At 39.6% G+C, this 27,319-nt stretch overlaps 1 protein-coding gene across 4 annotated transcripts in view; it reads right to left on the reverse strand.

Moving 5' to 3' along the window:
* MTHFD1L (methylenetetrahydrofolate dehydrogenase (NADP+ dependent) 1 like) overlaps positions 1-27,319 on the reverse strand; it is a 157,287-nt gene that overhangs the window by 32,831 nt on the left and 97,137 nt on the right. For 2 of the 4 annotated variants that reach the window (XM_055810828.1, XM_055810827.1), the window contains exons 25-26: positions 17,265-17,372; positions 15,434-15,586 (exon numbers count right to left, since the gene is read on the reverse strand). In XM_055810828.1, coding sequence (XP_055666803.1) covers positions 15,434-15,586; positions 17,265-17,372 — 261 coding nt within the window. Of the gene's footprint in view, positions 1-15,433; positions 15,587-17,235; positions 17,373-27,319 lie in introns of all 4 variants that reach the window. The other 2 variants (XM_055810829.1, XM_055810830.1) reach the window with 1 other exon arrangement.

A 27,319-nucleotide genomic window follows, 5' to 3' on the forward strand; every position in this document is an offset into this window, starting at 1 on the left:
TCCCCATGACCTGAATTAGTGATGAACACATTAACTCACCTATTTAGAAAAGCAGGCCTAATCACAACATCAAAAGAGAATAGACTCATATTTTCTTCCTATGAATGCCTGGTGGTTTCTCCTCACTTTCCAAATGAGCATTGTAATTTCTATATAATATGATCCTGTAGGTAATTTTACCTCACACAAAATGACACACTAATGCAACACAACCAACAGGTCACTCACAGCATTGGCCCACACAAGAGAGATCTTTACACTTCAGTTAAAAGGGTTTCAGGTGAAGGTTTGAATTAATTTTACAGTTAAAGCAAATGGGTTTTATGCATTAGACAACCTTTTAGCCAAATTTACCCTTAATTTTTCAACGTTTTCTCTGAATTTACCTGTAATAAATGGCTTTTTCACTTTCTTTTTGTTGTTTTTCATGACGCTACAGAATAATGTTTACTAGAAGGCAAAGTATATTTTATCAAAACAATTTTAACAAGTGGAAGCTCATTCTGTGACAAGGGCTAAATTATGTTTTCCGAGGATCCCATCTGGCAGGAGTCTAATACTGCAGAGTGCCATGGTTTCTAGAGATTATGCCTGAAGTTAATACAGAGTCAGCAACACCAGCCCATAAACAGTAACACAAGATGGGAAGGACAGCCAAAGATCAAGAAGAGTTCAGTTCTTTTTGAGATTGGACTTAGGATGTCAGAGCTGCTTACTCAACTGGCACACTCAAGAAAGTAGCATTAAGAGAACACCTTTCATTCAGTACATTCCCTGGCTCTCTCCCCCTCTGAAAGAAGACCGAAGCTCTCTAATTGACATCCCTCCCCACCCTCTGTCCTTTTTGGCAAGCCTGGAAGAACAAAACTTGATGACATCAATGCAAAAGGATGTAACACTTCATAGTCAAGGAGTAAAACATGGGTTTGAGCGACACAGAGGTGGGGCCAGCAAGTCTGCTTTACAGCTGCCCAGGCACAAGAAAGAAGGTAACTACACAAACACTTTGGGGGTATGCATACTCCCACACTTCTACACAAGCATTGCAGGCACAAGGGAACACCTGTGTACTTTGAATGAACTCGGGACAATTCATGGCATGCTCATTTTGAAATTTTGAAAACATAGAAAACTCCTTGCATTTGGATGCATATGCCTTTCAGTACAGGACTGATCCCCATAAAAGCATGTATGTGGTTATTGTTTTTTTTAATATACAACTTCCTCTTGGCTGGATCCCCAAAGTTGTAAAGTTACATATCCTATTTTTAATATATGCTGTAATCTGTTTTTCCATTTTGTTTCCATAAAATGTTAAGTTTTATGGTGCCAACTACATAGCTAAATTCTCCCCCTTTAAATAAAAAAAGTCCTTAAATTGAAATTTATTCTTGTGTATATCCCAAGCTCAAACTGAAAACTGTTTCTACTTGATGGACCAGAACACATACTCTTGATTTCTGTAATACAATGATGATTTTTTTTTTCCCTCCATCAGCTTTTCTGGTTCCAAAACTGGACATATTTCATCCTATCGGTCAAATGTATCAAAATAAAAACTGCCTCCAGCTGCCAAAACAGCTCCAAGAAGGAAAAAAGAGGAAAAACATAAAAGGCGGGGGGTGGGGGGGGGTGGGGGGTGGGGTGAGGGGGAAGGCTAACCTTTTCACCACTGTCATGAAGAGCTGATGGTCATCTATGGAAATATATTAGGTTGTAAAATTTGTAGTTAAAATAAATTTTAGTAAAATTGAACATAACTAAGACAAACAATGCATGGTTTAATGCAATTGGTAAAAAAATGCATGCATTTTCAATGCCATCCATAATCCAAACAAAATGGGGATAAACAACAGAATGATGACCTTTAAAATCCACTCAACAGTCAATCAAAATCTCTTTCGTCTAGTTACAGAGAAGCTTCCTACAAACACCTGATGATCAAACTAAATGCATCCTTCCATCAACAAATTCATTCTCATAATTTACATTTCTGTGTACTTACTAGGAAATTCTTTTTACATCAAATGATGATGGCTCCATTCATTGCACTCCACCTCCAATAACAACATGAATTGAGTTAAACATGTATAAACCGATGGGTGGAAAATTGCCTTTTCAACATAAATACACAGAAATTCTTTAAACATTTTCAACAAGAAAGAAATACCACTCAATACTGGTCAATGGCAAAGGTGAGTAAAGAACTGAACTGCATAGCACATAACTTTTCTCTGGATACTGATACAGTGCATGCAAGAGCGTGAATACTCTGTGATAGGGCTGGATTTGCACAGGCAGTTACAAAATAGTAAAAAGACAGGAAAGCAGAAGCACTATGAAAGTGCTGCTTTCAAACAGGCACACATCCTGCATAGCAGTAACACTCTTGGAAACCAGAAGTTGGATCTGAGCCAAAAGCATGAGTTGGATGGTGAGAAAAATCTGCCGGACAGCCCTCTGAACAAGCGTTGGCTGAACACAGCCTGGGGATGCTCGCAAAGGAACTCCCCTGTGACCAGGGAAACAAGGCACACATAATCTCATAATATGAATAGTACTGCATGTAGGATACCCAAACTAGCACTTTTTTTCCAGCATAAAAACTACAGGCCCTTGTATTTTGGCTTATTTCAGGGATCAAAGAGAGGTAAAAGTCACAGCTGTTGCTATACAGCTTTCTTAACAAACTCGCAGATTAGCACTTCATTTCTAAGCACTGGCAGTTTTTGACTGTGGTGCAAATGCAGTAACTTCTGAGAAGCAAGAGGCAAGTGTTGCAAATGGAACTGGGGAAAAACAACTTAGTAATACCACCTATGGGATGTTTACTACTTCTTTTTTGGCACTTTTGGGAGTGCGTTTGCCACATTGTAATATGTATAGTATTGCCTAAAAGAAAAAAAGCGTAATATAAGATTTTTTTATACTGCATTATCAACATTTCTCAAACATTCTGATAAATTAATGCCACTGAGATTCAACACTATACTTCTGTGAAGCATCTTTTAGGTTACAGTTTGAGTACAACCACCTCAGTGATGTCCCTTAGGACACTTCTCCAGCAACACTCTTGCTCCTCACAGCAGACCAAAAATAAGGAGCCAAGCATGAATTTTAACTGGTGCTGAATTTCATGTGGTTTTGTGGAAAAGATAAATGAAGAGTAAAATGAGGTCAGGAGAGTTATTTCTACTTATCTATGAGAAGCTTAAAAAAGACTAGAAACAGTACAACAGGTTTCTATAGGTGACAAACTGTCACAGTTCTTCTGGCCTCGGTCTACTAATTGGTTTAGTAAGTAAGCAAGTAACAAAACCAGATCATCTCAGCCTAAGAGTTTACCGATGATTTACTGAAAGACAAACACATTATCAACATTCCTCTGCTGCTTTCATTCATGGTATGCTTATTTGATTGCAACACTGAAACCAGAAGGCTACCTCAAAACACACCTACCATTCAGTATTGCAGGGTGTTAACCTGCTAGCTAGGTGGATTACTACCTAAAAAGGGTTTGCCACTTCTGTAATTGAGGTATTGCTAGATACAATTCCTTTCACATGCATCAGTGCAGCTTTCTCATCAATACATACTCAATGCTCCTTCATAGACTGCTTTTGATTATAAACCCAGAATTTATGGAGAATCAAAAAAAGATTTTCTGAACACTGGAAGGGATATAAATGATATTTCTGTGACTATCACAAGCCTCCATACATTTAATAATTGGTGTGTTGGTTGCTAAATGATGATTACAACTGAGTATCTTTATGCTATTTTTTGTATTTGTAGAAACAAGAACCAGTTGATTTGGATCTGACCATCTTTTTAAATTGCTGACACTGACATGTGGTCTCCAACTTAAAAAAGTGAAGTAAAACCCTGTTAAAAGTGACATAAAAAATACCCCCTGATTAATTTAGGGCGGCTGTGCAGAAAAGGAAACCATGACCCGATTACCTAATTCTCACTAATTATCCTGAAAGCATGCACTCTGAGGTTAAGTTTAGACTCAAAGTCTTCAGAGCGTTGCTAAGCTTTAAGTAGGACAGCACATTTAGATCTCTAACATTTTAAAAATATTTTCTTTCCAACTGCAACATTCCTATATGTGATTGAATAGCTTATTCTGAAGTTCTTCATATCACTGCCTTTTCTTATTAAGACCAAAGCCCAGCTCCTTCTGTTGCCTATAGAAACATGGTTATTAGAGAAAGATGCTCTTGTCAGGCACCCCAGCCTAAAATAGACAATTATAGGATTTCATCCTGAGTCCCTGGAGATAATCTGTTTAGCCTACAACTAGCTCCACACTTTGACATGTTATTAAAAAAATCATTACTAAAAATGTGAAATCAGGTAAAGAGGATATTCCATTTATGTTAGCCATTTTTATATGACTTCAAGCAAAAGTTGCATGTCCGGTTGCCAGGCACTAACCAGTAGAATTGGTATAGCTAGCATAGGATTATCATCCACTGCATAGTTACAGAGGTAAGAGTTTGAAATATTTCAAACAGGCCAAACACTGCTATAAAAGCAAAAAACCACACATCTTACGCTGTATATCACTTGGGTTTCTTGTGGCTGTCCCAGACTGCATCCCTACCCAGCATGTTTCATTGGGAACACCCAAATGAAATGACAGGGATACATTTTCATATGTAATTGCAGTAACAAAATGGTGAGGAGAGATAAAGTTATTTCTTGCCTTACCTGTCCAATTGTTAGTTCAGTCCTGATCATATTTCTTCTTCACAGGCCTGTGAAAAGGTCTGTTCTTGGGAGTCCAGCACGAGGCCAAGAAATTATGTTCTTGGCTTTTACAATGTAAAAGAGAATGAGCACTAAACGGAATTTTCCTAAAACTATGTGGAATAGGCCTTAAACTGGAGAGGCTTAATCTTGATGTAAAACTGAATACACTCTTATCCCCAAAAACGTGAGGAGAAAACAGTAGGGAGATGAGTCAAACTGGCAGACATAACCACCATGGAGAAAACAATGTGGAGAGGAAAGTCACTGTTCTGGACCAGGTGACAGGGTATCCATAGCAGAATTTTAGTCTCAGACACAGGAAATACTGTCAACAAATGCAACATCATTTCTGCTTGGGAACAGAATTTCCTAAACATATAAGAATATGCACCTTATTCTTCCTTTCCTTCTATTAAGGAAAAAATAGAACAAAATAGTCTTTGGACAACTGACGTTCACCAGTGTGCAGGAAAAGCAGACAGGGGAAGACAGATAGAACTGTAAAATTGTTAAGGTTGAAAAACACCTTTTAAAGTCATCAAGTCCAATGTTAACCTAGCACTGCCAAGTCCACCACTAAACCATGTCCCTAAGTGCCACATCTGCAGGTCTTTTAAATACCTTCAGGAATGGTGACTCAACCACCTCCCTGGGCAGCCTGTTCCAATGCTTGGCCATCCTTCCAGTGAAGAAATTTTTCCTAATATCTAATCTAAACCTCCTCTGGTGCAACTTGAGGCCATTTCCTCTTGTCCCATCACTTGTTACTTAGAAGAAGAGACCAACACCCACCTCGCTACAACCTCCTTCCAGGTAGCTGTAGAGAGTGACAAGGTCCTCCCTGAGCCTCCTCTTGTCCAGACTTAAACACCCTCAGTTCCCTCAGCTGCTCCCCATCAGACTTGTGCTCCAGACCCTTCCCCAGCTCCGTTGCCCGTCTCTGGACACGCTCCAGCACCTCAGTGTCTGCCTTGCAGTGAGGGGCCCCAACCTGAACACAGGGTTCCAGGTGCGGCCTCACCGGTGCTGGGTACAGGGGGGTGATCACTGCCCTCGTCCTGCTGGCCACACTGCTTCTGACACCAGCCAGGATGCTGTTGGCCGCCTTGGCCACCTGGGCACACTGCTGGCTCATGTTCATGGCTGTCAACCAGCACGCCCAGGTCCTTCTCTGCCAGGCACTTCCCAGCCGCTCTGCCCCAGCCTGTAGCGCTGTGTGGGGTAAATGATGACAGTCACGGGCAGTGTCATCTCTCCAAGTATCAAAAACCTTGCATCACTAGAAGCCTGTGGGTCACTGTTGTACCATGGTCAGAACACTTTTTTAAATTGACTTCACCTGGGAGATGTCTCCTGATCTACAGGCTTCTAACCCAGTATCAGGCTGGTTTTATGTAACCCTCTCTTCAGTTTTGGTCAAAGGTCATTTTATTCATGACATTTCAGTTTCAGAAGTGAAGAATGGTCTTTCCAAAGTAAACCCATTATTACTTATCAAAGACAAAATACTGTATGCCAGCATTTGTACTCTGTTATTTATTTTTAAATAAGGACACATGAGGAGTATCTCAGGAAATACTCTGGGATTTTTGGGTTAGTGCGTGGAGTAAAGAAGTAGCAGCATAAATTTATCTTTTAGTGTTGTCCACAGAATGTACGTCAGTCTACCCCATTGGAAATACCCCAGACTGACTCTTTACATTCTTAGACATAAACATCTCATGATTTTGCAGGCCAGGAAACCATGAATTTTATTCGTGGCCCTGCCTCTTATTTGTCAGAAGGACCTTACTGTTTGCATCTCTGGATTCCTGATTTTGAAAACGGTGTCAAAATTTTGCTTGTCTAGTGAACTACAAATACAAAGTGATATTATGTAAATGTTGAGTATTATTATTTCTATAAAGCCCACATCACAATGTAATAAGTTAGAGGTGCTCAGTTTCTAGTTTCTCAATAAATGTTATTTTGTAAAGTGTGTGCGGGATGCATTTATTTCAATACAAAACAATTTGGAAAATGCCTTTCCTTTAATACATAAGCTATTTGTTAACTAATAATAGACATATATTTTGCTATGTAAAAGTGTAATCTATTTTTAACCTCACATTTTCATGCAAAGTTTATGGAGAAAATAGTTTCAAACAGGAAATCAGAGTCCATTTCCTGTTTTAACAAGGATAATCCCTTAACCAGTAGGCACAAATATTCATTCCTCTTTAATGCTAATTAGCACACTATTCATCCTATATTTCACAATTTAATAAAAGAAAGCAAGTTGCTGGGAACATTATTAGGTTCAAAACATCTTTCACCTTATTTATCCGGAACTCAATAAAACTGTTCAGTCACAGACTTACAGCCTCCAGCTAGGTTCCTGCTATCAGCTTTAAATCACTTTTAGAGTTGCAATAACAGTAAGTTGCCAAACTCAAATATACAGCTATCTACATCTGCTAGACAGTTTGTCTTACTGGGCAGTCTGGAAAAAATTGAGTTATTTGACCCAAACTGTAAAGCTTTTTGCTGCTTACCAGGGAATCAATACATTCTCAATCTGCAAATCAGCATTTGAAAAATGTATCTAGAAGAATGAAGGGAAAATGTTTGGGTTTTTTTCTTTAAGTGAGCATAAGTTAGCCTCCCCCCAAAATTGCATATATACAGGAGTTTTAAAATGGTAACTATTGCTTCCTTAGTGAATAGCTGAATCTTTAAATTTCCAATCTGAATCACAAAGTACCTTTACAGAAACTGTGATTTCTTCAACTGAAGAAGCTTACCAGGCTGAACAAACAAAAATAGGAACCATGAAACAATTTAATTTCATCCCAATATGGAGGAACCGCAGAAAGCTGGAAGTGACAGAGCATGGCTGCTGCTACCAAGCTCAGCGAAGACAGGCAGCAGCAATACCCACCCCAAAGCATCAGACCCAGTGACCCTGGGTCTTGCAGCATCAGCCTCTTCATGCAGCAAAGCACCTAAAATATCATGAATGGGGGAAGTAAATACCTGGCTGCCCTCTCTAATGCTCAAGTCTGGACATCTTCATACAGATAGCATAATCAAACCCCTTAACTCTTAACACTGCTGTTTTGAGACGTTCCATAAACTGATTTTTGAACTCTTTGCATTTGATCAAAATCCACACATGTGATGCTGATTAATTGAAGGAGCTCTTAATCAAATCTATTTACTTGCTCTGAACTGGCACAAGTACATAACAGGTGTGCTAACCAGCACAGTCAGAGATGTGTGGATCATGGTGGGCAGGCAGCACTGCTGCATCATGGAGAAGGTGGCATGATTCAGCCACTTGCTTCCCTCTTTGCCCTGGTGAATGTCCCACAAGGCATTCACTAACTGCTCAAACTCAAACATGCCTACGTTTCCACTGCAACGTCCCTATTTCTTGACGGAAGTAATGTGTAAAACCTAAGGGCAGTGGTCCAGAATTGCTGCTGGCTTCTGTCCAAATTGCACTTCTCACTTTTTACTGATACATCTTTGTTAATAGCAAGCCCCATGTAAATAGGCTGATGTATATAATTGAAAAAGCTCTTATCTCCATATGGAATATCAGTCTCTTATTTTTTTCTTTTCTTAACTGATGCAGTTATATCCATTCTCGCTGGGGATCACAGACTGTAAAACAGGGACAAGGGAATGAAACAGATAGAAAACATAACCATGCTCATAGTTAAGTCTTACTAGAACAGACAGCAAAGACCTTAATGACTCCCAGACTCTCTGAAGGTCTCAAACTGTGATTTCACAGAGGTGCCCCCTTTGGCTGCACGCACGCACGCTACAGGTGATTCTCATCTCATTTGCCTACGGTAATGGCATTTGCAAGCCTAAGACAGCAGCACGGAGTTCATTACATACAACTTCACAGGTCTGATGAGGGCAAGACATTAACAATCATGATAAAGAAAACTGTTCCAGAGCATAATGAGTCATCTTTGCTCCAGCATTGCTTAAACTTGTCCACACACGCCAGGCACTACCCTTGATCAATGAATCCATACTGCCTGAGCTGATGTGTCAAGTCAGCTAACCTTAACTGAAAACATGTGCTAAAGCACTTGTGATATAGGCATACCAGTTTCAGAAATTCCTCTGCAGCAGCTCTGACCTACCATACCTTCCATGGAGACAGCATAGCTGACCATGTCCTCTGCCCCTTTACATGCTGAGCAAAGGAGGCTAGGTAAAATTCCCACAGGGGATGGGAGGCTATCAAAATGACTTACAGACTGAAGTGAAACATAAAAATCATTTTTCGTACTTGTAAATAAGTACAGTTTTAAGGGACCTATTCAGATAAACTATTTTAAGTTAACAATGACACATTGATTATTTCAGTCTAAGAGCTTGAACATAATGTCACATTTCTATAGATATATTTATTATAAATATCTTTTGTAAAGATGACCAAGTAAACCTGACTGATACAAGAAATACACTATGTTCATTTTTGTCACTAAAAAGTTAATTTTCAAGTGTTTAGAGCCAAATTTAAATATTTGCATCAAAAATTTCCCTGACAAGGCTTAAAATACTGTACGATGGGAAATTATGGACGCTCCAAATATAAAGAACTAATTTTACAACAGTCATACCAAAATTGCTTATAATGGAGTTTGCATTGAGAAAAATCTCATCTAATCTAAACATTAAATAGCTTACCAAACCACAGGGTCTATGTTCTTCTGTGATATGTTGTCTAATGGTTTCATCCTGTCCCAAAACAACAAGTCTTCCTCCAACTATTCAGTTTGCTGAAATAACACACATGCCTACACAACTTTTTTCTCTCAACAGAAAGCAAAACCATTCCTTTAGTTCTGCTAACTACAAGTGCTGGCTTCTGAGGAATGTAAGACTGGGTTGCAGGAAGCTGTAATAAACTGCAAATTAATTTTACTGATTCAGTCAGAAATAGGACCTGGTCTTTCATTCAGAAAAGATAATACATCGTACTATATTAAAAAGTAGGTTACATAATGCTTACCCGTAAACAAACAGAGCAGTCAAGAGACAGCATGAACTACAAAGAATCTAAGTGCCTTGCCTCCATTATCTGTCAAGACATTTCTAAATGCCAGAGAAGGAAGAGAGGCTGTTTGGTTTAGTTTTTTTTTTTTTTGAGGGTGCAAGAGGGTATTTCATCATATGTCTGGGTCACAGCAATGGCAAAAAGGTGCAATGATCTGAAGCACATTATATTTACTCTGCATTTCCAACAAGCACTGCCTTATCCACATCAGTTTAAAACAGTTGAAGAAAACAGCAAATACTCAGAGTATATGGAAATTTCCGAATTATCATTTAAATACATTCTTTTCTATGTGCTTTCAAAAGTTGCAGAGACCATAATAAATTTTTCAAGCCAGCTAAACTCTACTCTTTCTCTTCAATGTAAAAAAATTCTTAGTAATCAGCAAGGCCTGTTCTGCTCTCCTGTAACTATATCCATCAATTACTCCCATGACTTCTTCCTGGCCAGATCTTAGATCATGTCATTTTTTCAACTAATGCTTTTGGAATATCTTCAAATCTCTTTTACCCTTGCAGCTTTTACTTCACTGCCCTCTTCTAGTTCTCCATGTACACCTTGGATGTGTTTTCAAATCATTTCACAGGCATCTCCTCCCACTGGTATAACTCAATTTAACTTCTTTTCCTTTCCAGCCAACCTCATCTTTCCAATCCTCCCCTTATTCTTCTGTTCCCATCTTCTCACCACAAATGGCCATAGTCATCCTTGAATTTAACTGCCTCACAGTCCACACCCCTGGGACATTTCCAAAGGCTGTCACATACCCCTTTTCATTATAATCTACAACTTTTTTTTCATCCCTTCAGCTAAATCATTCACTTGGGCCTATTTTTGCCTCATCTACAGAGACCCTCTCTGGCCAACTCAATACTGCCACAACCACATCGTGCAATCCACCAAGGAGCACAGGTGTTTTTACTGTTATGACACTAACCATCTCTCAGCCTCTAGCTTTTAAACACAATGAACTAAAGTTGATTGTCCTCACCTTCACTTCCAGCCATTGATCTTACCTATATGCACACCCCTGCCCCACCAACCCTACACTGAATAATAGTTCATCAGCCTTCCACCAAGCGTAACATCATTCAGTACTCCACATGTGCACACCTGGTCACTGTGCAGGAACAATGTGCCCTGTGTAATTCAGAAAACCTCTCTCCCCGCTTCCCGAGAGGAATTACACCTACTCTAATAAATGCAGTGGCACATCATCTAACAGAGGAGAGCGTGGGCTTCTCTTTTCCTGTTAGCATTTTTCGATTTAGAAGTACACAACTGCTAACCTACATTTCCCATGTGAGTTTAACTTCATAGCTTTCCCTTTCTGTTACTTTTTCCACACTTAACTGCAGTTATCTCAAAACCAGCCTGCAGAGTCTGTAAGCACCTAGTATTTTTACAACTAGCTGTTTGGGGACTTCTGAGCACTGCTACAACACGGCAACTACATGCCACCAAAGGCAGATGCCAAATATCACATCACCAGGGACATTTTTTGAACTGAGAGAGGGCAGAATACCTAGCACAGCACTATTCCTTTGTAAACGATATAAGGTTCCATTCTAAGCTAAATGCTTTACAAGGCAAACAAATATTTCACCATCATGTGTTTGAAAAATCACCCTATGTTACACAGATCATCAGGATGAGTTGTGCAATCTGCCAATAATTATTCAGTTGTTCCCTAATAGAGCCTGACAGAAGTGACAAAACGACAGTGTGGAGACAACCTGCGCCTCATGCACCACTGGGAAACCGCAACTGCACTTCAGGTAGGCCTGGACTCTAGCTTATGTTCAACAGACACCCTCAAAACTTGTTAAGCTCTTAACTACTAAGAAAGAAGAAATTCCTTCAACAGGGAACAATATTTTCCTTCTAAAAGTATTCATAAAATATTTACTTTCAAGGTCTTTCCCTCCTTACAATATTCAGGTAATATTTTACCAGGACAGTCCTTGCTCTCACCCACAAGTGAATTACGGCTTTATCGCTCCATAAACTGATTTGAAACCACACTGGGCTGCCCCAAGAGTTTCTCCCCACAGGATATAGTTTCAGAACTAGTTCCAGAGACTTGAACTGCTCTCTCTATGGGGAGAAAAATAATATTTCTGTAATAGATTGACCTTTCTTCAGATACGTTGATATCTGAAGGAAGTCAGTTCATTGTGAAAGTTTTGGCTCCAAAGGTCCACGTATTTTCAGAGGGACCTTGCCTGTAGTTTTAACCCATTAAAACAAAAGTGCATGGCTGCAAAAGGGTGCTACATATTTTAAAATCTCACTATGATTCAAACACAGCTACATGTCTTGCACCAGTGACTTGGTAGCATCACTTCACAAAGGCAAAAGACAACAGGTCTTACTTCTACAACCAGCCTGCATTCTTGCACATCACATGAAAAAGAACAATGGAAACGTGGCTGAATGTGAGAAAGCACCAAACTGCAATGGCTTTTTGGGTGGGGGTGGAGAGAAACACACATACTACAAAAATCTAATAATTCTCCACCCAAGCATTGCTAGAGAATGACCTCACTGGTTTCCTACATATACTCCAGCAGCCTTCCTGCCATCACTCTGTTGAGCCAAGCAATGATGTCAACACTCCACCTGTGAGAGTGATGTAGCCCTCTGGGTCATGGTCACAGAGAACTTGGATAAAAGCTATGCCAGTGTTAATTAAATGCACCTCTTGTTTCACTGCTGATTTCCTCTGATAAGGCTCAGCTCATTTTTCCTGGAAAGACTTCCATGCTGTAAGGGAACCAGAGCCAACTACAACACAAATTTTGCTTAGAGAATATGAAGACAACATGTTAAGCATTTAGTTTAAAAAAAAAAAAAAAGCCTATCAGTGCTGGGGTAAATACAAATCTCATTAATTTATATGTGCTAATGACAAGGTTAAACTACAAATGTTAGTTACTGCAGATAGTTTATTGTATTTCAGCAGTACTTATCTCTTTCATTTGTAATGCTCTTGCCCATTAAACTGGAACAGAATTCAAACAACCTGCTTCATCACTGATAAATTCTGCCAGGTTAGTGTGTGAGGAGCTTGTCCAGTTAAAAATATGCTTTGAGAATGAGTTTGACATTTAATTAGCACCAGAATTACCACTACAACTTTAACAAATGTTGTCCAATAGCACTTATCCTGCAATCAGAAAGGTCTTAGCTGCAAGAAGGCTCTAAGCAGCTTTGGTATTAAGGATTTTCTTCCATTAATACAATTAGCCAGCAAGTAACGAAAGGAAAAAATATATACTGTTCCTTCTATTTTTCCTACATAACGACATCTAATACACTGTCATGACTGGATGCTTTCACCATATGCTGTCACCAGGATTTCTGTAATCTCCCTACTCATAACATCTGACCTCCAGCCACTTTAAGCCTTCAGGACATGCCCTTTTATACTTGCTTTGTTCTGGCAGACATTTTTGGATAGCTTTATTGGTAAGAGAACTCTAAAAGAAAGACTCTCCGTTTTGGAACCTGACATCAAAACTATTCCTTCTTGCACAACTTTAAAAGTACCACTAGTCCTAAAACTTAATTGCCGACAGCAAAGCACACAAAAAATCTGAGGGTGGCAAAATAGAAAAGTGATCTCAAAAGCAATGGTCCAACTCTGAGAGCTTGTTTCCTGATGATCACAACTCTCAGTTCTGAAAGACAGTAGGCTGGACCTCTTGCCATAAATTTAATTCTAGAGAAGGAATTGTATGGTAAGTATGTTAGGAATACATTCATATTCATTCATTCATTTTGATTTGTAGCAATTCTGATAGTTCCAAGGAGTGTTCTGCCCCACATTCCTGAGCATTAGCAATATTTTCCAAACAACCAATGATCAATGTCTGCCTATTTAGATTTTTAGCTCCTGGGGATCTTATGTTTATACAGTACCCTTCCCTACAAACTCTTTTGGAATACCTAACACTGCCTACCCAGTTCCTAATATGAGAGAAGTTCCATAGCTATACTACCTTTCACCAAGTAACTAACTTGGATGTATTTTTTACAATCTCTCCCAGTAAGAATTCCCACATATAAAACATCCTTCATAAGAAGTCTATTTTTCGGTTCTAGGTAGAAACAAAAAATAAGAGCTAATCCTTGACTTGTTTGGTCTATACCACTTCTATGGACAGTTCCTATGGATTTATAAGGCCGAACTGCAGCTAGTTTTTGTGGAAGTATGCAAAGCGTGACTCATTCAGAAAGCGCAACCCAAGAACATTTCACTCTGACATCCTACAGAATAGCTCCCTCATGGATTTGAAGTAGTTGCTGCCCATTCTTCACATTCACTCTTTCTCACAACTTTATGACACACAACTTCCAGTGCAAACTTGAATCCAGGCCATGGAGATACTAGAACTTCTGACAAATGTTGTTCTCTCATCAGTAATTGGAAGTTGGTCTGACACAATTTAAATGCACAGCTGTGCTTCATTTCTGGTTGATGCACATAATGTGGCCGTGCAGAAGGAAAGCATATCCCAAAGTCCAGTGAGTTAAAGTGACACAGTTTCCTGAACTTCAGGAACTCTCCTGGTCAGAAAGTACTTCCTTCCTTGTTTCAAACACTTGATTGTTTCAGAGGGAATTCAAAACAATAGATTAGAAACTTTCAAACTTTCCTAAGTGTACTGCTACACAAGGAAATCAGGCCGTCCTCTGGGAAGATGAGATAACATTGGGAGAGTACTCTTTCCGGAAATGCAATGGCTTTTGCATCCCTTCTCTAGCACCATCCCATGAATTAGCTACATATAAGTAACCACTCATGCTATGAGATGTCAGATGCAGTTCAACTACTGTTCGGAGCAACGGTGTGTGGTTGGCAAAAGGCATGAGCTGACTAGCCTCTCAGCTACTTTGATAAAGCATGTCAAGAGCTTCCTAATCTGAGTCCGTACTTTTAAGGACAGGTAGGAAGAAAGGATGACAATTGCCTCATTTTAACATCTCATTGTTTAAATCTCTAAAAAGGAGAAGGAATGTGCTGCTACTTTTGCAGTTAGAAATCTTTCACTTCCCACCATAGCTTAGTTTTACAGAACCAGCAGAGATGCTCACAAGGACTGGGAATGGATCCAGCTCATCAGCTGAAAAGCAATCATTTTGAACGTATTTTCCCTAACACAATTCCTTTCATCTAAATACGTTACAATGCTTTGTAATGACAGATGAAAGATTTAACATTTAGAATATAGTCATGTAACTAGAGTTACTTATAGGCTGCAATTCGACTAAGGAAAGGCAACAGACATGTAAACTCATTTTTCTGCAGTATTAGAGTGCCTAAGTATCCTAAACTAAGTGAAAAACATCAGAAACAGAACTAATAGCAAGACCCGTTCTCTCAGACTCTGTAGTCAAAGCTCTTATATGATATTACATTTTCCTAATTCTCTTTTCCTATCAACACAGAGCTGCAAAAAGTGTGAGGATAAAATTATCATTAAAAAAATCAAGAACTCACCTGGTTCTACACATTATTTTTAGAGGCAAACAGGACACGCACTCCCCTGTCAAGCTAGGTCAAAGGAAGGGGAGTGATCAAGTTGAATACTCTGCACTCACCGTTCCTACCAAAGGGTAGATGAATCCAGCTCCAATACTGGCTCGCACATCACTAATCGGCAAAATGAAACCAGTGGGAACGCCCTTCCTCTCAGGCTGATGGGAGAGGGATAGGTGAGTTTTTGCCATACAAATGGGAAGATTTCCAAATCCCTAACAGAAAAGGGCAGGAAAAGAGAAAAATGTTTTTAAGATTAAAGACAGAATATGTTTCCACTTTGTTATCAGTATCTTCTGGAAACCCTAAAATCCATATAGCAATAGTTAACCTCAGTTTCTCAACAGCTAATATTTCAGAAATGGACAGAAAACTATTTCACATGCTATTCTCTCTCATCTCAGGCCTCTATCTCCAGAGATTTGACTGTAGGGATATCCAGCTTCTAGAGCAGGTTCTCAGTCTAGAGTTAGGTGCAAAAGTTGCCTATTCAACAGCTAGACTATGCTATTTTCAGAAAGGGTGCACAACAGCTACCACACTGAACAACAAACCTGAACCAACTTAATAAAACTCCAGTATGACACTTCTCTGCAGGCACTAATGACCAGTTAGATACTTACTTGAGATCAGAATTCATAGTCAAAAACTATCTAAGGGTACTAACATCTTCTTGGGGGTAAACACAAATGGCTCATGATGCATGCTTTGTTTTTAAACAAGATAAAAACTGTGCGATGTGATGGCACCCACTTCAGTAATGACAGTGCAGTAGCTACTCAAAAACTGGGAGAAAATCAGGGAAAGCCCCTCAGCAGCTGCCCACACACTATTTGTCTTGCAGGTTATCTATTAACCTTTAGTCAGGCACCTTCCACTCTTCTGTTTGATTCCCTGACAAACAGGGATGCAATCCACAAGGCCAAGAGGAGAGGCAGCACTGCAGGGAATTGCCTCTGCAGCCCAGCACTGACAACAATCCTTTAATGACATTGTGAAAATACTTCCTAATACTACTGATGTTTAGACTAAAAATGGATTAGAGAATCACAGCAGGAAAAGATAAAGACATGGATTATTTTGCTTCAAGTACACTAAGTAAGCTTCCTTTACATCTAGAAAATCAAATCAATTATCAGAAGATTTATTTGCATTATAGAGAAGATGGCTATACTTCCGGCTGTCTGACCAGACTGCTGAAGTATGCTCAGGAATTTTTTGATGACACTCGTGCCTAATTTCAATTTTCTGACAGAAAGGCTCCAGACATGTTTATGTGCAGAAGCCACTCCATTACAGAAGATACATTCACCTCTCAACATGGTTTTATAACTGTTTTCAAAGTGTAACAAAGCCCACTCCCACATGCTTTAGGAATGGTGGTCTATTGCGCCTTCTAGCATTTATAACCCCTTGAAAAGTATATAAACAGAAGGGAACCTAATTTTACAAGTATTGGGAGCTTTGTTGCTGACATGCATAGCTGTGCACAGGTCTTTTTGTGTTTGCAAACTCATTTTTTGCAGGTACAAGTGAACAGTCATATGCTAAAATTTGGCACATATTACTAGATGTGCAGTTGTCACATTTAAGGCAGTAACCCAAAATTACCACTCTGCATAGAAAATATAGAGTTTCATCAACAATCTCAGAAGGATTTCAAACACCATACATATCTTACAGGAGATAGCTTTCAAGGTTAAAACCATTCTGTTCTACCTAATGTAATCTAAACAATCCATACTGGCTTTCACAGTTTAGCACCATGGGTAAGCTCACACCTTTTAGCAAAGCTTGACTAAACACTCCAATCTGAGAACCTTTTACACCCCAGGGTTTCATAAGACTTTCATCCAGCAAATACCTGACTGCATAATTCACTGGCATTCTGACCTGTCGAGTGTAACGATCAACTTGTGACTGTGCAGCGGGAGACAGCTCTATATCCTGAGCTCCATACACCTTCTGAGCAATGATCCTTATTTTTTCAACAATAGGAAGCTGCAGAGAGACAAGGAAACAATACAAGCATGAACATTAACCGAGAGAAACTAGGATTTTGTTTGCTGAGTGAGAAATCTGAATCTCTCATTTAGATTCATTCTTGTTAAACAGGATTGCTAAATAAAGGACCCTGGTGATGGAGACGATACCCAGCTACAGGTACATGAATTACAACCATACTCAATTTGGGAGCTGCTGCACAATTTGTGCATTATAAAGCTGACAACGTGAGCTTACACTCTTGCCTAAAGTGGAAGAAGAAAATCACTGCCATGTAGTTTTTAAGAAGCAAAAGCTAACACACACTGCAGATACAAAGAAGCAAGCTCCGCTGGGTTAAGAGGGATCACTAGACAAATAAATTTCCTTTCACGATAAAGATAACCGATACAATGACTGGACAAGACAAGGTAGCAGGCAGCCAGGGAAGGTTCCTCTGAGAAGCAAGGAACTGTAGCAGAAAATTCTTGACCCATCACTGCTCCTTCATTAATAATTTAATTTTTTTATTCTCACCTCCTATCCTGCCTAAGATATGTATTTTGAATTGTAGTATTGATATAGTAAAGCACTTTGGACACTTAAAAAAAACACACACAAAAAAATGAAAGCATTCTAGGAAACACTTTGAGATCACAAATCACTAAGTTCAACCTCAGTCTCCACATGTATCCACGTCATGTTATCCAGCTTAAAGTGAACGTGTATTCTGTCTTTCTGGCTTCTATTTGAAGGCAGATGCAGACTCTCACATTCTGGCTGTTAAAAATCCTTCCACAGGTTTTCAGCAGTTTTTGTGGTCAGATCAGTCATTCACTTTTTGTGCCATCATTTTTGTTTAATTAAAGAACTCTTTCCTCTTTCTCTCTTCTTTTGTTTTGAATGACCTTGGAGACAGCGAGTGTGACCCATATAGCCTATTTTAAACAAGCCAACCTCTTTGACTTGTTTCTGTAGGAAGAGGACTATGGAGGAAGGAACATACCAGAAGTTCAGCTACTTCAGTGCTGACCAGAGATGGCCATAGATGCGTGCAATACTCCAAGGAACATCCCATCAGTAATTTGTACCCCAGAATATTTAATTAAGAAGCCACGCGGATGAAGTGTTCAACAAAATCTGAAGAGATACCACTTGGGGAAGAAGACTTGGCAATCTCAAGCAATACAAAAAGCACCAGAACACATAATCAAAGTATTTCATTTTATTCCAACAAAGGCAAGGAATTGGTTTGTGAATAATAAACTCTAGCCGGTGTATTTATAAGAAGTTCCACAGTTAATCACATTTTTGCAGTGCTTGTCTAGAAGTAGTGTTTTTCCTGCAAAGACACATCAATCGAAGGGTTTGTGTCAGACAGACCATTTTGTATTTATGATTCAATTCTGGAACAATTAAAGTTTAAAGTAATCTGCCTTTGTGTTAATAAAGAAATCTAGTAACACAGACATGACAAGAAAAAAAGCTTTCCAGACTTTCAAGTAGCTTAAATGTAAGGCATTAAAAGCTACTAAGGTTCAAATAAAATTCCCCCCTCAGATATGAAATTTCAAAGTGAGGTTTAAAGATGTTCCACAAGACATGTCTGAACATGCTGACTATATGATTAGTGCACCTTAATTGGGTAGGAAGATGTCACTCCCGATTTCAGGTTTTTTACAGGAATCCAAGCAGTGCAAAAGAATCTAATGAGAATTGGAGATAACACATTGCAAATATCCCATACATAATTCCTGGCAGCATTAAGCTGAACAGCTACTTAGTGACATGGATAGCTGTCATGAGATGAAACTTCTCTCAGATTAATTATTACGTATATTCATACCCATGGCAGCTTTGAACACAGTGGAAGAAATGCAAAATGCGTCTGCTAACTTGCCTTTTGGGTGCTGTTTACTTGCAGCCAAGGACTAACAGCAAGACCAAAAGCAAAGGCAAAAGGAATTCCACTCCCTGTTGTCAGTAGGCCAGCATCAAAACTAACACCTTCCTGCTTAAACCTCAGTAAATTCATTGAGATGGAGATCTTAATTTAGATTCAACTTGCATTTGTGTCAAAATACTTCAAACTAATTTGACAGCAGCATAATTACTACACCCTCAGCCCCTTTCCTGTGACCATAGCTGTAGTTTCCAAATGAAACCCTGCAGGGCTGTGGCTAACAGCAGAGGAGAGTGCTTTAATGACAGTGGTGACATTCTGCTCCTCCTGGGACATGTGCAATATCTTGCATGACTGAGCCTGAGCTGGAGAGTCAAATTGTATCCCTACGTGTTTGTGCTGGTTATTTTTAATTTTTTTTAACCAGATTTTCAGATACTTTCCAGGCCAGTACCCAGACTTCAAATTTTGTAAATGTAACCTCAGAACAATCACCAGTTGTGGGAGTGTAAATGGCAAACAAAAGTGTTTTTCCAAGATTGCCACATGTTTTTGCAAGGCATGCACATACAAACAGGTGAGGCGATATGCATGGTGTCACAGAGCAGAGTTTGAGCCTATTTAATCTCACAGCACAGGTAGATGAGTCCTGGCTGAGCCCAATTCAGATAGAAACCAACAGGGAGGCACAGATGCTCTATACACATTAACACAGCCCAAGCACATGCACAGTCTCAAATATGCTTCCTGAAGTTTCAGGAGTAGGGAAAGGAGTACACTACACTGTGCTAAGAATCCACTGGTTTCTTAGTATTTTTCTTAGGGATTTTTAAGGGATTAACTATTTAGAATCACAGTGTAACAGCATTTCAAGCTAAAAAGTTTCCTGTGTTCCAGTTATTAAGTAATACTGCTGGGAAATTTCATTTTAATTTAACTTGAAGAGGTATTTCCCAAAGAAAAGTCACCTAATACTTCACATGAGTCATAAAAATTAATTTTACTTGAAAATAACATAATGGCATTTATCAGAAAAGAAGCTTTAGTAATTCAAGAGACTTTTTATGTCTATGCCATAGCAGAAGCCTGGGAGTTTACAAGACACTCGCAGGAATAATTCTTACTTTCTCTTATCTGGTCTTTAAAGGGCAAATTTAGCTTTAGGTTTTCAACAATGTTGATTATTCAGCACTTCACTATGGAAATACTCTCACTGACGTGCACAGGCATCCACCATATGTAGTAACGCTTCATAGTGCTAATTCACATAGAAAAGTGTTTAGCTGAATTCAAAGGGGCTGAAAAGGGGCATATTGCACAAGTAAATAAATCATTAAGGCACTTTAAGCTGAATTTTGGTCCAGCTGAAATCGTGTGGGCTTGCTATTTGTACCTTAAACACCTGGGTCAAATACCTGCCAGAAGAAACCACATATCTCAGACACTTAGAAAAAAAGAAGTAATCTTGTCTCTCTCACTTTTTTTGTCTGAGAATTTTCTACGATGGCTTAGGATATACCTGAACCAGTTGTTCACTCCCATTCACAAACTATGATGCAGTACCCTCAGCTACGCTGATGCAACTACTTGCAGGCCATCAGTAGAACAGTTTTAATGAAAAGAGGATGAAAAATCTCATCTAAACAGTGAGCATCGATGCACCCATATGAACGGCAACGTGGTTCCACAGTACCTCTTCTATGTGGACAGCTGTGGTGATAATGATATTTATAAAATGTGCAGAGTGTCAAAAGCACTAAAGATTTAGGATTAGTAATAAAAGTTTCTCACTTCCCTTATGTAAGGTTGTGAATGTTACACAACTAAGGACATTTAGGTGGAGAACAGGTGATAGATACACAATAGACAGTATAGATTTAGACAAAGGTTGATTTTTATAGATAAGCAACTACATATTAGTACTAACACTGAAAGAATTATGGCAGCTTCAAAGAATTATTTTCAGATTAAGTTTTAGCTTCTTGAGAAATTCATAGCATGAAACTCAATGTAAATTTATACTGAACATCAGAAGGTTCTACAGGGCCACACAGTATCAATATCTGCTGACAGTTAAGTAGCTTTGATGTTTCTCTCAGAAACAACCCATGTCCCTGGTCCTGCTGGAGACAACGTGCATTTCTGCAATCTCACACATTCAGAGCTACCCAAGCCATATGCTTCTTCTGTGGCAAGTACAAACACACATGCTTGTTGAGACTGCCAAGCACCCACACCATAAACAGGATCATCTCCTTGGCTAAAGCACAACCAGTGCTACAGCAAAAGCGCACAAACTGCTTTCACAAAAGCAGTATCTGTGTAGCTGTACATTTCAGTACTTGACAGAGAATGATTAAACCAAGAAATCAGCACTGATAAAGAGGAGAGCCTGTCATTCCCAAGACTGGATTGATTATCCCAGATGAAATCACACCAGCGTTTCACCCAGGCATACTGCTACTTCCAGGCCATTCCACTTGCAGGATGTGATGTTAGTGCAAATTGGTGCTGTCTGCATTACACCATCTTCTTTCTTCCAATACTATCAACAGCAAGATTTTTACCAAAACATAATTTAATAGTGTTTCATTTCTGCTAGCCTTTCCTCACATTTCCTTCATGCTTCATCTCTTCCTTCAGCTATAATAGCAGACTGTGGATTATCATTTCTCCACGTGGGGCTTCATAAGGATTTCCATGGACAGCAGACCTGCTTCAACAGACCCTCCTTCATCCTCCCTTCCTCTGCTGCTCACACTTACCCATGTGCTAGTGCAAATGAGAGGCCAGCACTGCTGCTTGTGCAGCTGCACACATAACCCTGGGAAAAAAAAGCTATTGTAACCCAGATCAGTTCACACAACCAGTTTACCATAAAGGCAAAGCCAGTATAAAGCAGAGAGACAAAGATGGCTTAAATGCTGTCTCTACAGAAAGAATTGCTCAAACTGTTGAAATCTCATCACTGAAAAGTACCAGCAGAAACAGTGAGTTGGGGCAGGGACAGGTGGCTTGGGCTGGGATTCCTGAAATCAGCCTTGTTGCCAAAAATCAGTGTCACATGAAACAAAACATGCAGACTACCAAGGACCTGGCTTGGGACTGTGTGTGGGATTCCCATCTTCTGCACCCTGATCTGGACACTTGACTTTAAGCTTTTTGGCTTCTGGAGAAAGGAGTTAATCTTTTTAACTCCCACTAGCCAATCCCTGACACTGTTCTTTTCTTCCTTCCTTTCTTCTGCTTTTAAGCATTCTCCAACTTCCTCACCAAAACAGAGTCCAACAGAAAATGTCTCTGAAAAGCCAGAGTCAACAGCAGTAAGTCTGTAGTCATACTTCATTCCATTGCAGCTAAGCCACACTACTATGAGTAGCACTGGTGTTATGTAGCTTAAACTGAATACCTTAAGTGAGTGCCTGTCAGTGCAGCACTGTCTGAAAGGATCTCTTCACAGTTATACAATATAATATTTAAAATGACTTTGTGCTCTGAGAAAATTTAAGACTGTGCTGAAAAACGTGTTTAGAATATACAGAAGCACTATGCACTCGTACCTTATACACTTAATACTTCAAGCTCTTTAAACATTCGCTTTAGTCTCATTGCCTATTTTTAATTATGAGATCACCAGTTTAATTATGAGGTAACAACCTCTGGGTTTATCATTGCTAAGCTGCTTGTGTTTTCACAGAAATTCTTAAAATAGTTCAAAATTCAAGGCAGTGGCACTTTTTTTTTAAAAAAAAATTAACTTATGCATTCACTAAAAGCAATAAAAAAGAATTGCTAGTTGGCTAAGTGAAACAGTATGCAGGCATCACTCATTCCTCTTCTTGGGAAGGCTGCCAAATGAAAACATATGATGAGTGTATGGCTGAAGGTGCTGTGTGGGGTGACAGAGTGCAGTGCTAAAACAATAGCTGACACTGCACATTCAAACTCCTACTTCTAGCTTTTCCCCTAGATAAAATAAAAACACATTTATTAAAGTATCTGTATATTCTGTTTCCAGAAGATCTGTGGCTGACAAAAGGAATCCCAAGTCTTTAGCACCCCCCCACCTTTTGTTGGCACAGGACAAGAGTTTGTTTTTTAATTTGCAGAAAACCATATTCAGTCAAGTTGAACAGTTTGTGAATCAACACCTAAGCCTGTGGACTTAGAGATTTATTTTCTATTTCCCTGACTTTGAAACCCCAGCTGTGCCTAAGAAAATTGCTTCATGCAAAGAATAGAAAACTAATGAAAACAAACGTAAAAGTGAAGTGCCATCAAGAGCCTACATCCACAAAAAAAAAAAGAGACAAAGTGGAAGAAAGATAGCTTCCACCCTAGAACACCCAATTTGGTGAAAGAAGCATTCAGACTCCACCAAAATCTCTTTGATGGGAGTAGGAGGAGAGGCTGGTACAGCCCTGTGGAATTCCTCCTTAATGTGGCTTCACTCCTAGATGGCTTACCAGCAGTAGGGTGGGGGGAAATAGTTGAAAGACTAGCATACGCTGGAGAGCAGTACAGTCTGCATTTCAAGATGAGAAATGATCTCCACCATTTATTAGGAAAACTTTCAGTAAGGAGCATATATAATTTTATTTATTCCTACTCCAGTAGTGCTTGAGGACCTTCCATTGGGTCCATACATGACTGAACTTCATGTTGTATAAAGAACAACATAGAAGTTATTTGCCTCCCAGGCAAAAGAACAGAGGTATATTGGGCTGATGTGACAGCAGACACATGATGGATGTCTTTCATGGCTTAGCAGCCTCATGGTATTACTGGAGGAAACAGAAAACACCCCTTACACTCACCCCTTGCCCCCCCTTCAATCACACTGAGATTGAAAAGATGACAAGTTTACAAATGGAAAGAAACACTCTGCCTTAGCTCATTACACTGGAGGTAGTGTCCTCAAACCCCGACCCCATGAGCCCTTCTTGACTCTGCCTTCCTCTTCGAGCCACTTCTCCTAGTACATGCACAAAGAAGCCTTCTCCTCTAGTGACTGGTCTCTTCCCTCCTTCATCACTCACAACTCATTCTTATTATTGGAGACGAGGCCAGAGGATGGAAGGGAAGACAATGCACAGGGAACCACTGTGAGCACAGTTTGCCCCATTTTGATTCTTCCCTTAGGCCTCTCTGAGTGACCCATTGTCTCCGACAGCTGAAGCTAAGACTGGAAGTGAGCCAAGTGGCAGCCCACACCACACTGCCATAGCAGAACAGAGGAAGGGGCAGCCAAAACTATGGGCTTAGATGCTCCAGATTTGCCCAAGTTACTATTCTGCTCCTAGCAGGAGAAAAATACCAGTACTGAGGCTGCTGACTGCTTAGATGCCTCCCTGAGAAGAAGCGCTGCTACTCAACCTCATTCCCAGTGGATGGCCCCAAGCTGAGAAAGCTCCCCTTTGTTCTGCAGGCTGGCCAGGCAATTCACTGCACTCAGCCAAAATACTTGTGCAATCAACTTCCACAGTACAGCCTGGAAATATTTTCATTTGTCATAATATTACCTAAAGGCAGAGCACTGGCAAAAATAGGTGTCTTCTGACAAACTTGGAAGACTGGAACAATTCATTCTACCTCATTTTTGTGACCTTTACACTCTTCAGTTCCATTTTCCAATGCAGCATAAATCAGGTGATTTGAGGCTCTTCAATCATATCTGTCAGGTTACCATGTCAGTCTTTTAAGGGGACAATGCTAACTTGCTGACTGGTCAGATATGCCGATCCTGCCCCATGCCATATGCCTGTCCTTCTCCTCTTTATCTCCTAGAGCGTTAGCCCACTGCACTCCAGCTGCCTTGCAGGAAGGGGTGATGCACCTCTTAAAAACCTAACGCCTTTCTTTAGACCTATGTTTCCTCCCCCAGGCTGAGGAATGCTGCTGTAAGTCAAGGGAGAGTTCTCAGCAGGAGAAGAGAGGAGAGCAAGGTAGTGAAAGAAGGCAGGTTACTCAACAAGCATGCATCAGTGGGGAATATAGCTTCCCCCCCATCTTCGCCCCTGCCCGGCAAAGAACAGGCACTGAAGCCAGAAAAATTTTGGAATGGGAGGGGTATGTTTCCATCCTCTCCCATCTTCCCTCTAGTTATCTAAACTTACTTTTAATGGGTCAGTCAACTTTATTTTGAGTAATAGCTTTCTGCTGCAACTTAAAGACCCATACTTCAAGAAAAGTGAACCCAAAAGGGAAGTCAACAGTGATAAGAGAGTTGATATTTTGATATTTTCCATATGCGGCAAGAATATATATATTAAAAAAAAAACCCACAGATTATTTCATAGAGAGTTCGGGAGGCTTTTAAAACAAACCCATCCTGCAAACACTGAAGAGAAATACTCGGCAAGAAACCAATTCAACAGTAAAATAAGAGAGGTTAGTGTGCAGTGGGGGCAAAACTCAATATTAAAAAGTGTAGTATTTATTACGGCTACTGCCCATAATCTTTTAAAACTATGTTATAAACTCTGGAGCCTACCATACTAAAACTCACGCTTTCTCCTGAACCCCCATCCTATGCAATTCCTAATTACTGTAAGCATTTCATGGTACACTGTACCTGTTTATGCCCTTTTCTTACAGTTAAAAGTCACAGCAGTGCTGGCATTACTTGTCAGAGGTCACTTGTACTGTACTTGATCTATGAAATGACACTGGCACACATATGCACTCCCAAAATTGTATATGTGGCTATTCTTCACACTGCCTTCAAAATATGCTTGAAGCTTATTCTGTTCTCATTTCAAATCCTGAAAAATATTTGTTCACCTAATACAAAATGTCAAACAAACCCTTGCTAGAACCAAGAAGCATTAAAAAAATAAAAAAAATTACAAGCATCAGCTACTAGGATAAAAACAAAGGCTTGCCAGCTTAAGAGAAAAAGAGAATCTGATAAGCAATCTGAAAGTGGGGCTACAGAACACTGTGTCATGTAGAGACACCTGAGAAAGTTTAAACAGACCAAACGAGATACTTCAAGGAATATAACCACATGAGCACAGTCTTCTAATTAGGCTAGCTTGATATGATACCCGAGAGGGCTGCTTAGCGGAGCCTGAGTCCTGAACTGTGTTATGTCCATTGTCTAAAACTGTTCATTCAGCACATGCTTGGGTATCACTAGACAAGATGGTATAAATGCACAAAAATACCTCAGGATTCAGAAAAAAATAGCTGATCCTCGGCTTTTTACCAGTATTAGACAGATCTAGAAGAGACTTTCTTGTTCTTCTCACATTATATACCTTTGTAAACACCTTTCAAGGAAGTCTTTGTTTCCAGATATACATTTGGAAATTACATAAAGCCCTGCAAAGATACATGCCACTTGGAAAAATTTCAAAGAGAGACCACTAGATCTGGCCTATCCTCTAATTAGATGCCTGACTCTATACTAGTAATACAGTTTGCTGCAAACATTGGTCTGGTAAAAAAGGATCTAAACCAGTTTTACATACATGGGTTTTGGTTTTTGTTTTTGAATCCCCAGAGTAATACTTTCGAACAAAACATCAGAATGTTAAATGAACCTATTATGGCTACAGTAGTCTGTGGTGTTGGAAGTTGTTCTAATTATAGCCAGTTTTGGAAGAAAATTCTGATGAAGTTTTCCATACAGAGGAAAATAAGACGCATAAACATGAACAGACTAAATGGAGACATGGAGTAAAGGGAAGAGCAGAATAATCTCATAAAGACAGACAGATTTATGAATGAAGTGGTAGTGGTTTTAAGCAGAATATTTCCCCTTTCGACATTCCAAAGGGAAAATAAAAGAAAAATAAAAAGAAAAATAAAAATAAAAAGAAGAAAAAGAAAAAGGAAAAGAAAGGGAAGGAAAAAGGAAAAGAAAGAGGAGGAAAAAGGACAAAAAGGAAGAGGATGAAAAGGAAAAACACCACAGCAAACCCCGTCAAACTTGAGGCAACCAGGACTCAGTATTCAAGTAACTGGACAAAGCCGGCAGTCACTGGAAAGATGAGGGACGAAACTGTGTCTTTTCACTTAAATCCCCTTTGGGCAAATGAAAGGGGAAACCACCTGT

The sequence above is a fragment of the Falco peregrinus genome, chromosome 7, assembly GCF_023634155.1.
Source record: "Falco peregrinus isolate bFalPer1 chromosome 7, bFalPer1.pri, whole genome shotgun sequence".
In the NCBI taxonomy this organism is placed as follows: Eukaryota; Metazoa; Chordata; class Aves; order Falconiformes; family Falconidae; genus Falco; species Falco peregrinus.